Raw genomic sequence first — 11287 nt, forward strand, 5'->3', positions numbered from 1 at the left:
GCTGATATGTTGATATGAAGGTTTTTACTCCTGAAAAAATCTACATCAAAAATCCAAAATTAGCAGTTAAACTCATGGAAAGCAATTTCAAATACTTGATTTTATTCTTTCTGTTCACAAATTAATATTTAAAAACTGTGTTTTTAGTGGCTTAAGTGAGCGTTTCTTTCTTGACTCGTGACAAACTGTAAACTTTAAGGACTGATTCACTCCCCTGACAATCACTCCCTTGTGTGTAAATTTGATCTGTATTTTTAAAAGTTGTCTGACATGACAGGAATTTAGATCTGAGAAATATTGAATGTAACAGTTTCAACACAGTTTACTTAATTCCTAACTTTAATCTGCAAACCTTAAGAAATCTAAATCCCAAGTTTTTTGAAACTGAAAAAAATTTGAGCGAGAAGTCAGAGCAGGCAAATTTTAAGTCAATTATTTCAACTTTGTCCTTTCAGTGGTGTTTGATTCTTACAGAGCATTTAGCGATGGTTACCTTTCACCGTTAGGTAATTGGTGACTTATAAAATTAAAATGATTATGCATGTACAAAGCAGTGTGTCTTCAGCCGTCCTGCCAGCTGCTGAATGTCCTTGACTATAACAAGAATGCAAATTAATTCGCTGTCAGTCAGATTTCACTGAATAGTTTCTCCAACCTTATTAGAGCGGATGATTAGAGCAGGATGAATGAACGGAGCTCAGTGGAATTTATTCGTATGAACTTGACTGCGGCTAAAAGAAGACTTTGATCAGTGGCGACTGCAGTTCTTGAACACTGCAGGCTGTGAGCGGCAATATTTGTAAGTGAAATTATTGAGAGTGAACGTGCAGCGAACTCGGGTGACGCTTTGGCACCATCGCAGTCTGAGATTTTAATGCCTATTCCGCTGAAGATTTGCAATATGGTGGAAAACGTGCACCTCTGATTGTTGTGTTTGTTAAAGAGGAAAAAGGCCGCGTTTTCTTGGCAACGCGTTCCTGCCTCCCGGCCAGCAAAGTTTCTTTCTCATCTTTTTTTATGGACGTCCTCCACAGAGTAGACGAGGCCAGATGGATGACTGCTGCCGTCTTTGGTCCTGTTGGCAGCGAGACCAACAATCCCATAATGCTCCCTCGAGAGCTGCAGAGAGCTGCATGCCAGGAACACTCTGCCGTCTAACTCCCACAGACACCTTGTTTAGTGGGCGGCTGGTTTAAAAAACACACACACACACATACAGGCTGCTGGTCGCTGCCACAAAGATACCGTTGACAGAGCGAAGACACTAATTAAAACATTGAAAATTAATGTCCATCTGTCACCGTATCCTTCAGGAGTCGTATGTGGATAAAAACCACTTGTTCACATGCGGCACAAAAACCACAAAGGAAAGATTTGTCCACAGTCTCCCTCCCAGACAAAAGAGTAAGAGCCACCATGAGAGGTCAGAATCGTTCTAGTCCTGAAACAGCCCTGCAGCTAGAAGTACAGAACCAGCTTGTGAAGGTCTACAGCAGAGTCATCTTGGATGGAGAGTTTAATATTTGGGGTTCTAAAAAGTGTAACTGAAACCTGTCACCAACATGCACAACAGACCTTTTATTCCATAGACTTCCATTTAAGTTGAGGAAAAAGTTAAATCTCACAGCAGCTGAGGTGCGGATCTGACAGACAGACTTGCAAATGGTTGAAACACATTAAACCCTCAGAAAAAATGAGGGTAAAAGAGTTAAAACACCCAGTAAAGGAAAACTTTATAGCTCAGAGCTTGCTCTTCAATAGTTTGGGAGACAAAAATGTCATTCTCACTTTTGTCTGACATTGTTCTCATATTTTTTTCCCTATAATTCACAAGACAGGTGGGTTAGGAGGAGGACAATTAGCAACAGGAGTCGACTAATTGAGCTACATGTGAGCCATATATGAGCTATAAATGTATTTACACATGTATATATACATGTATACTTATATAGACACCTCTGTATAATTTAGCTCAGTTATTGTATTATACTTGTATTAAATAAAGCTCTTATATACCTCATATGTAGCTCAACTGAGAAAAAACGAAGCAAGTAGTTGAGCTTAAGAAGGTGTTTCCTTTAAGCCTCTAGTATGACACCTGTTGCTAATTGTCCTCCTCCTCTCTCACCTATTTCTGAGTTGTAGGAGAAAAATATGTGAAGCTCTGCAGACAAAATCGAAACTCAAATGAGGCTGTAATGAGAATGGCAATTTTGTCCCTATAGAAGACTCGAGCTGTAAAATTTCCTAAAATGATGATAAACATGTGTCTCCTCACGCAGCGCAGCTTTATTTAGGATGTCGTCCTTCACCGACAGATCCGAGAGGCTGAGCTGCTTCTCTCTCCGTGTGGTGCTCTTCCTCTTTTCTTCCTAATACCATGCTTGGGTAAAAGTGTTTACCAAGGAATGGGTGTGTCCACCTTGTCTAGATCCATCTGAGCATGCCCTGACCTGATCCATATCGAAGGGACGGGAGGGCGGGAGGGGGAACCACACTGTCGGTTTGACCTTCTGCAGCTTCTCTTCTGTCTTCTTCTGAGCCTCCTACTAACCACCCTGCATCCTAACAGACACCACGCGTCTATGAGTGGGCACAAATTACTGTCCTCGCCGAATCCAAATTATTACCTCTGTGTTGCTGAATTCGTGCAAAGGCTGCTGCTCTCAGTCAGGGTCTAATCATAATGTACAATGCACCGCTGGGGAAAATAGCACAGTCGTTTCAGGTCAGTAACAAAACTCTTTGCTGCACAGAGTTTCTAGAGATGCGAGAACTTCCATCGGTTCATATATTAAGGCTGTGCTTCCTATATTTAAAACACTTCTGCCCACTCATAGCTGCTTTGTCTGATTGTCCACTTCCAGACCACAACATGTGCACAAACCGATCACTTTGCTTTATTTCGAGTCCTCCTGTTACGCCATGATTATTTTAGTATGAAGACACAGTTTCAGCATTCTGCCTAAAATCCACAAGGTTATAACGAAATCCATTTCAACGCTGTGAAATTGAAATGGAATTGGTCTGTAACTTTGTTTTCGCGCTCGCATGTGGAGGAGGACTCGGAATAGAGGGCGCAGTGACTTCTGTTAATGTTTGGTCTGTGATAGGAGCACAAAGCTTTCTCCACGCTTTTCACATTCAAGGGGTATTAACGGCAAACCTGCTCTCTGTTTGTTCCCGTCAGGCTCCGGGGTGGACGACGCCGTGGGGGAAGTGTCCATCCATGTGGAGATTTTCACTCACCCGAACACCGGAGAGCACAAAGTAACAGTCAAAGGTAAAGGGAAAAGGTTTTTTGGTGGGGGTTTTTTTTCACCCTTTTTGTTTTCACCTTTGGAAAATGGATCAGTAAGCATGAGAGTGTTTCTTCTCAATGCTGGAAATAACAGTCTGCTTTCTTTTTTCAGAGCTTTTAAATGTGTCACACCGTTTGACTTCAGTGGACAGTGTTTGCTCAGTGAAAACAGTCCTAAACGTGCATTGCCCTTAAAAAGTTTTCACCCTTTCTGCAAGTTTTTTTTGACAAGAATGTACAATGAAAGACTCCCTCATGTCAAAGTGAAAACACAAAGTCTAGTCAGTGTTTTACAGCACTGAGCCTGTGTGGGTAGGTCTCAATCAGCCTTGGACACTCTAATTTTACCACATTCTTTTTTACAAAACTGCTCAGGCTCTGTCTTGTTAAACAGGGATTGTGAAAGAACAACCCTTTTCAAAGTCAAGCCTCACAGTCTTAATTGGATTGAGACCTGGGCTGTGACTCAGCCACTCCAGAACATTCACATCTTTGCCTTTAAAGCATGTCTGTAAAAACTTTTTCTGTATGCTTCAAGTCAGAAAACAAATCTTCTCCTAAGTCGCAGTTTTCTTCCAGGTTGTCCTTCAAGATTTCACTATACTTCTGCTGCATTAAATTTACTTTCTGCCTTTACAAACCTACCAGGGCTTGCTTTGGAGAAGCATCCCCACATCATCATGATGCTGCCACCACCATGCTTCACAATGGGGATGCTGTGTTTCTGATGATGTGCAGTGTTTGGTGTCCGCCAAACATAATGTCTAGTCTGATGGCCAAAAAGCTTGATTTTCATCAGACCAAAGAACCTTCTTACAGTTGGCTTCAGATTCTCCCACATGCCTTCTAGTGAACTCTAGTTGAGATTTAGACAATAGCTGCTGCATGCACTGTCTCTCTTGTCTCAGCAGCTGAAGCTTGTAACTTCTTCAGAGGAATCATAGGTGTCTTGGTGGCCTCTAGTCTCTTGCTCTTTCTTATCACTCAGTTTTTGAGGACGACTTCCAAAGGGGTATTCAGTGACTTGAAAGTTTTCTTGTAATCTTCATGGTGTAGTTATATCCAGAACGACTGATGCACCAGTGACTGGACCTTCCAGATACAGGTGTCTTTGTACTACAATCACCTGAGATGCATTAATTGTGTGACTTTTCATCTTTGTTGCATTAGTTGCTATAGATGGGGTGAAGACTTATTCACTTATTTCACATTTTATATTTTTAATCATTGGCATTACTTTGTAGAAATTAGTTTTTTCTTTGTTGGGAATTACTGCAAAAAAAGACCAAATTAAGTTGATTTGATGTTGAAAAGAAATCAAAGGGGAAAACTATGTAGGGAGGTGAATACTTCTTAAAGGCACTGTAGCTCGCATATAGACGGAATCATCTCCTTTGACAACTGAGCGATCAAAAAAACAATTCTCAACCAGTAATCCTATTTATTTTGCCAAACATTAAAGAGGGCAGATGTTCAGTGATAAGACCTCAGGTGATGTAACAGAAGTAGTTATTAATAACTGCCATTGTTCTAATGTCAGTGGGAACAAAAAAAAAAAAAGACTGCATGCACAACAATATTGCCGTAACAGTGCACCAACATAAAACTTCTTCTCAGCTGCCAAAGAAAAATATGACTTTGTAATGAAATAATATCCCAATTCCACTCTCGCTATCTCGGCAAGGAACTGAATGTGAGGCCTGAGGGAGAGGCAGTATTTTCTTGTTCTGATTTTTTTTTGTTCATTCGCTCTCTCTCTCTCTCTCCACATTTTCACACATTTTCTCCACATGAATCTTTCTCACAATCACCCACACCTTCCCACTCTCTTTTCCTTCCTCTTGTTTCTCTGTGACTCAGTGGTGGCTGCCAATGACCTGAGGTGGCAGACGCAGGGAATATTCCGGCCGTTTGTGGAGGTCTACATCATCGGCCCTCACCTCAGCGACAAGAAGAGGAAGTACGCCACCAAGTCGAAGAACAACAGCTGGGCGCCCAAATACAACGAAACCTTCACTTTGTAAGTAGCTGATGAGGTTTGTTTTGGTGTGATGTTGATGATGGAGGTGCCTCAGTAACACAGCACGTTCTCCGCTCTGCAGCACCCTCAGCAACGAGGTGGGTCCCGAGTGCTACGAGCTGCAGGTGTGTGTGAAGGACTACTGCTTCGCCCGAGAGGACCGCACCGTGGGCATGGCCGTCCTGCAGCTGAAGGACGTGGCCTCCAAAGGCAGCGTCGCCTGCTGGCTGCCGCTGGGCAAACGCATCCACATGGACGAGACGGGCCTCACCGTGCTGCGCATCCTCTCCCAGCGCAACAACGACGACGTGGCCAAGGAGTTCGTCAAGCTCAAGTCCGACCAGCGCTCCGCAGAGGAGGGCCGCAGCTAAGAGGCAAAAAAAAAAAGAGTTTAAAAAGCCCCGTCTGAAGCCAAAATCAGACCTACTACTGCCCCGGAGCTCTCCTGAGCCACTGCAAGCCACTGCCCTGATGATCCAAGTGTTGTAAAAGCACAGATAAGACGACAGTCACCACACATCCGATGCTGTAAATACATTTATTTGAGTGGAGAAGATACAGTGCTAATCAGAGCATCACACATTTTCTTAAAAAAAAGAAAGAGTGTCTTTATAGTTAACGATATTATCCACCATCTTTTCGATAGAGTTCAATCGTAGAGAATATATCTACTTTCCTCTAGAGGGGAGTCATGCCATTCCTCACACACACACACACACACACACACACACACCTCATTTGACTGGTCAGGGTGAGAAATATCTTGTAGCCTTTAATATTTTGGCTTTCCTTCTCACTTCTCTCTGCCTTTTCAACTCTACCCCTCCACCCAGTTCCTCTCGTCCCTTCCCTGCTTTGCACCCGTGTAGAGAAGGGACCGCAAGTGCCAACAGATAATCGCTGAAAAATGCCAAGACCAGCCCTAAGCACAACAGGACCAACTGTCCGACTGACCCACAAACAATAACAACAACAACAATGGCCGCATGGCTTTAAACATTCCAGATATCGGGTGGGGAACAACACACTGGGAACAAAGCACTATTTAGTTATGATAAGTTTAATATTTATTTACTTCTTTCTTCCAGATTATATTTTAGTAATTCTATATATCATCATATATATATAAATATATAAATATACATATTATAAAAACATGAAAGACATATGTAAAGATACACACAGGATTGTTCGATGGACGTGTGGTGCTTGAAAGATTGTCCTTGTCTGTCTTTCTGTCCGTCCACCCTGTAACAGAGCACACTGCCTGACACCCTCAATGCCTTCTGTCTTGTTGACCCTCGTACAGTCCGTCCGTCTGTCTCCTGTATATCGACTGTATGGGGAGAGGACTCTGATGAAAGCACTGTGATTCATCAGATTGTGTGTGCGTGTGAATGTGTGATTTGAGCACAACGCGCGAGTGTGTTTGTACTAATGTTGACCTCACGTAGCCGCCCGTGTTGCCTGTTACCTGCAAACGTAATCACAGAAAGCCATCACGAGCAAAGAACGTCACACAGGGAGGGGAAGGGTTTCGGGTGTTGATTTTATAATCCGATTCGGGGAGATAGTCGTTTCTGTTTACAAGATGGTTATCTCCGTCTTTTCTTTTCTTTTTTCTTTTTTGGTTTTACTGCAAACATTCCTCAGCCCTTTAGTGGGTGTGTGAGCGGTGCATTATAGAGGAGGAAACGCTCAACTGCCACCTCCTTTTCTTAAAAAACAAAAAAGTACATGCCAACATGCATAAAAAGATAAATACATCCCCGAGACCCTATTTTGCCAAGCAACATCCTCCGAGGTATAATATCCACATGTAAGCACCCCGGGGAGAGCACAAGCGATCCAACAGCCGGTTTCCTAAAGATCCAGCTGCAGGTGCTGTAAATCCTGATTGAGAAGTAAGACCTCTGCTAAAGGGCTGCAGACCCAGACCACACCAGGTACTGGCGCTGACATTTTAAAAGAGGGCCTACAGTCTAGTCTTTTAGTCGAATCAGTGTAGAGAAAGCGACGTGTCGTGTGAAGATTTTTAGAAGCACAGGGTCTTTGCTGCACCCGTAATAACACATTTATACTCTGATCCTGTCACGTTTTTTCGTCTCTCAGTAATCGTTTGAGATCGCAGGAATCGTTTCGAATCATCCAGCGGTGAAACCGACTGTCACTTTCGTGTAAGACTTAAATGTTTTAAATGGACTATTCGCTGTCGAGCATGTCTCTTAATGCTACTTCTATTTTCACTGAATGAACCTTATTTTATAAGAAGAAGAAGAAGAAAAAATGAAGATTGTTTTATTTATCTATAAGAGGTTTGTATGCTTGTGAACAGGCAAGGAAATGATGATTGGGGTCCTCGGGACTCAAAAAAAAAAAAGAGACATAATAACAGGGTGTTTGGTGGTTTATTTTTTCCAGTTCCTCATTGCCGCTAATGAGGGCCTTTCCTCCCCCTTGAACACCACTTGCTAAATAATTTAAAAGGCCCCCATTATTTGAACAAGGTGTAAGAACTGAACTCTATGCATCTGATCTATTAAATCTACGTAGATGAGTCGAGCAGTCTTATAATGTTTACATTGTGGATTATTATTCTAATTATATCAGCACAAGTGTTTGTCTGATATGTTGTAAATGCTGTCTCTATCGTAATGGGCCAAATATCGCAGCTGTCGTAGAGCTGATTAGAGACCGAGATTTGTTTGTACAGCTTTTCGGCGCGGAGGGAAAAAATAATCTAGAGCAGAGATCGATTGTTGTAAATAGCTCGGATGTAAACAAACACACGTCAGACTATGTGAAGTGAAGTTTGCTGCTCTTTTGTAGACTTGAATTTTGCTCTGGGGCGACTGGGTGGTTGGTAATGACGTGTGTGTGGATGCCCAATCTGGATATGTAGCTTTTGCTGAAAGGTATAGGAAGGCCGTGTACACACTGGAGATGAGCTACAAACTGTTTGTATTAGTTTCATCAGGGGCCTTCAGCTCTGATTCGCTTGAAACTTTATCACCACAAACTATACATATTTAGAATTAAGTCTGTAAAGTTGTAGCTTGATATGTCAGATACTTTCAGAGATAACTGTTTTTTTAAATGCCCTTCAACCTGTGAGCATTATGTTTGTTCCACACATAGAAACTTGAGGCTAAACAACAATAGTTCAGGAACTATTCAAGATAACAGCCTGATTTTTTCTCAGTTATTTCTCACCATGTTGTTGGTTTAGAATCTGCAATTTAAGTAGATCAAGTAGTCTCTGTTAATGAGGAAGCTGAAATGTGAAAGAAAAAAACTGAAGCCTGAGGAATAATTAAAATGAACCTTTTTTTTTTTCATATGAAGTGTTCTATGTTTTTTGCTTTTTATTGTTGTATTACGTAACTACATATGTTTCAGAAAATATCACCAGTTAACTTATGCATTATCAATTTCTTCATTAATGTGTGCTTAAAGATGGAACTTTTCATATCAGCTCTTTTTGTTTTATATCATATTTCACATTTCAACTCAACCATAATATTGAAGTTCTGAATCAACAACATGATGAGAAATAACAGTAAAAAATTCAGATTTTATGTTTTATAGTTCCTGAGAGACGGTCGTCCAAACAATGTTTCTAAAAAAATGTGCTGAAAGTGGATCAACAGGGAATTTTTGAAAAGTTTTATCTCTGAAAGTATTTGATATCCAAGCTAATATGTCCCAGATATCTTTATAAAACTCTATATTTTATGCTATAAAAACTTTCAGACAAATCAGAGACGGAATTTGTTCTAAAAAATTTGCTGTTTTGAGATGGAATGAAACTTTAAGAGTTAAATAAGTAATGTGCCAGTTTCTTTATATATCAAACAACTTAGACCCTAAAATCAACCCATATCTAAATACTTTGAGTCACTCTGGTGTGTACAAGGTCTTTTATTCAAAGAGGACATCTGCACAGTCTTTTAATAACTTTAAATAACAGGTACACAACTGTCACATAGCTGGAAATGCCACGAAGAAAAAAAAAAAATCTTTATTTATTGCTGTTGACAATGATGCTTTAGTCAAGGGAATTCTTCCTCCTTCAGAGGCTCAGTTTGCGTGTTGGGCTATCAGGTTGGCTCGCAGATGAAGCACAACAAAAAGCACACAGAGACACAAGAAGCAGACAGACATGCATGATCTGTCCGGACAGACACCTGCACAGCCGATGCCGGTCCTGTACTTCCAGAAACGGTGCATGATAGGAACAATAAAACAAAAAAGAGAAAAAAATGTATTGTGCCAGCACGCATAATTATTTGATGTTAATTGCCAATCGTCGTCTCCTTTATTTTGATATTTCATCGTTGTTTTCTATTTTTCAAATGTTTGTGAATATATAAATATGTATTACTGATGATGTGTAGTGGTACAAAGTACTCGCATGAGACATTTTTTTATACACGAGATGTTTCTAATTTTTTGTTTTTTTTTTATTCTGGTTGTTCTTATTGGGGGTCGAGGTTCCTGGGACTGCAGTCTCATTGTGTTTCTGCTTCCAATAAAATATGAAAAAGAAAAGGCTCAAATCTTGTTCCCTGTTTGTCAAACCGGACAGAGACAGAGCTGCATTTTTAATACACATTTGTTTCTCTTGCTTTGCTCCAGTAATCATGCCGATGTATATTTTTAACATAGCCATCTATAGTACAATATCGTATAATGATATGAGCATCCTCAGATGTCTTTCTGTAGCAAATCATTCATGCACAGGTCAAATCAAACTATCCACATCCAGGATTTTCCAAATTGGAATTTTGGGTAAGAGGGTACTCTTGTATATTCCTTTCTTGCTATAGTGTGTCTCCATCTTCAAGCTCTGTTCACAGACTAAGATCATTTTGGTTGGGTTCTGTTTCCAATTTGGATTCCCAGCAGCAGCCTACATGCATATTGTTGCTTGGGATGAGGTTAAGTCGGTTTATTTAGGGTTCTATAAACAAAAGACGTCTTGCTCTCCCTTCGCAATCATCCCACTGTATGTTTTTGACACAGCCGGTGACCTTCTATACGAATATGTTTAATTAAAAGAGGCTGCTAAAAATCTGAGACAGGGATTCAATTCACAGCACCTCCTTGAAGTTATGCAGATTTCACACATCTAAATTCAGTAGACTGGGAGTTAAATTTGCTGGTTTGCCTCTTGTTTTGTTTATGCTTTGCGTAGAAAAGAGATCTTGAGGGAATCTGGGATGACTAACTGCTCAGCACTGAGGACGGGTGGAGGCAAGCGGGGGAAAGTGACTGGAAACACTCTCCTCACTTCCATTAGCAGATGCGGTGGCTGACTGCCAGAGCGGCCTTTGAGAAGCCCCTGAAACAGCAGAGACAGAGATTACAAACGTGAGAAACGCTATCTTAACACGTCAAACCTCACTGACGTAGCATACCTGGACGATACGGATGAAATTCAGAGTGACTCTTTCGTCTAAGTCACTGTGGGGAGTGTAGAGACCCAGAATCTTCACAATCTGCAGAACAAATTAAAGGATGAGTACACAATAATATATACATATTAACCCCAACTGGACAAATGGACCCACCTGCTGGCTGGAGAGGGCAGTGCAGGTCTGAACGATGGCCTGTGCGTCCGCCTCGGTCTTTTTCCCCACCTGCAGCAGCTGAGCGGCCTGGATGAGGGGCTCCAGCGTGGCCACAGCGCCCCCTGCCTGCACACCGTGGCCCCGCAGCCACTCCTCCAGCAGGCTCACATTGTAGCTAAGTAACAGGAAAAAGATGATCAATGTGAGAGAGAGAAAAAATCCACTATGTTTACGCAGATAAAAACATAAAAGAGATGGAGGGATTAACATAATTATGCAACATTAGCAGTGCACTGAAAGGTAAAGAAGAAGGTTCATGTTGAGAAGTTTGAGTGACTTATATTACTGTTTTGGCCTTACTATGACAGTTTGACACTCTTTAGTTTTGGCTGA

The 11287-nt window shown here is 41.3% G+C and overlaps 1 protein-coding gene across 1 annotated transcript in view; it reads left to right on the forward strand.

Annotated features, from left to right (window-relative positions):
- The window catches only part of unc13a (unc-13 homolog A (C. elegans)), a 60108-nt gene extending 54190 nt beyond the window's left edge, over positions 1-5918 (forward strand). The window contains exons 42-44 of the mRNA XM_008289648.1: positions 3191-3283; positions 5162-5321; positions 5404-5918. Of these exons, the coding sequence (XP_008287870.1) occupies positions 3191-3283; positions 5162-5321; positions 5404-5692 (542 nt within the window). The 3' untranslated portion in view covers positions 5693-5918. The remainder of the gene's footprint in view (positions 1-3190; positions 3284-5161; positions 5322-5403) is intronic.
- Positions 5919-11287: the final 5369 nt, after the last annotated feature.

Source organism: Stegastes partitus, unplaced genomic scaffold, assembly GCF_000690725.1.
Source record: "Stegastes partitus isolate 25-593 unplaced genomic scaffold, Stegastes_partitus-1.0.2 Scaffold627, whole genome shotgun sequence".
Classification (NCBI taxonomy): domain Eukaryota; kingdom Metazoa; phylum Chordata; class Actinopteri; family Pomacentridae; genus Stegastes; species Stegastes partitus.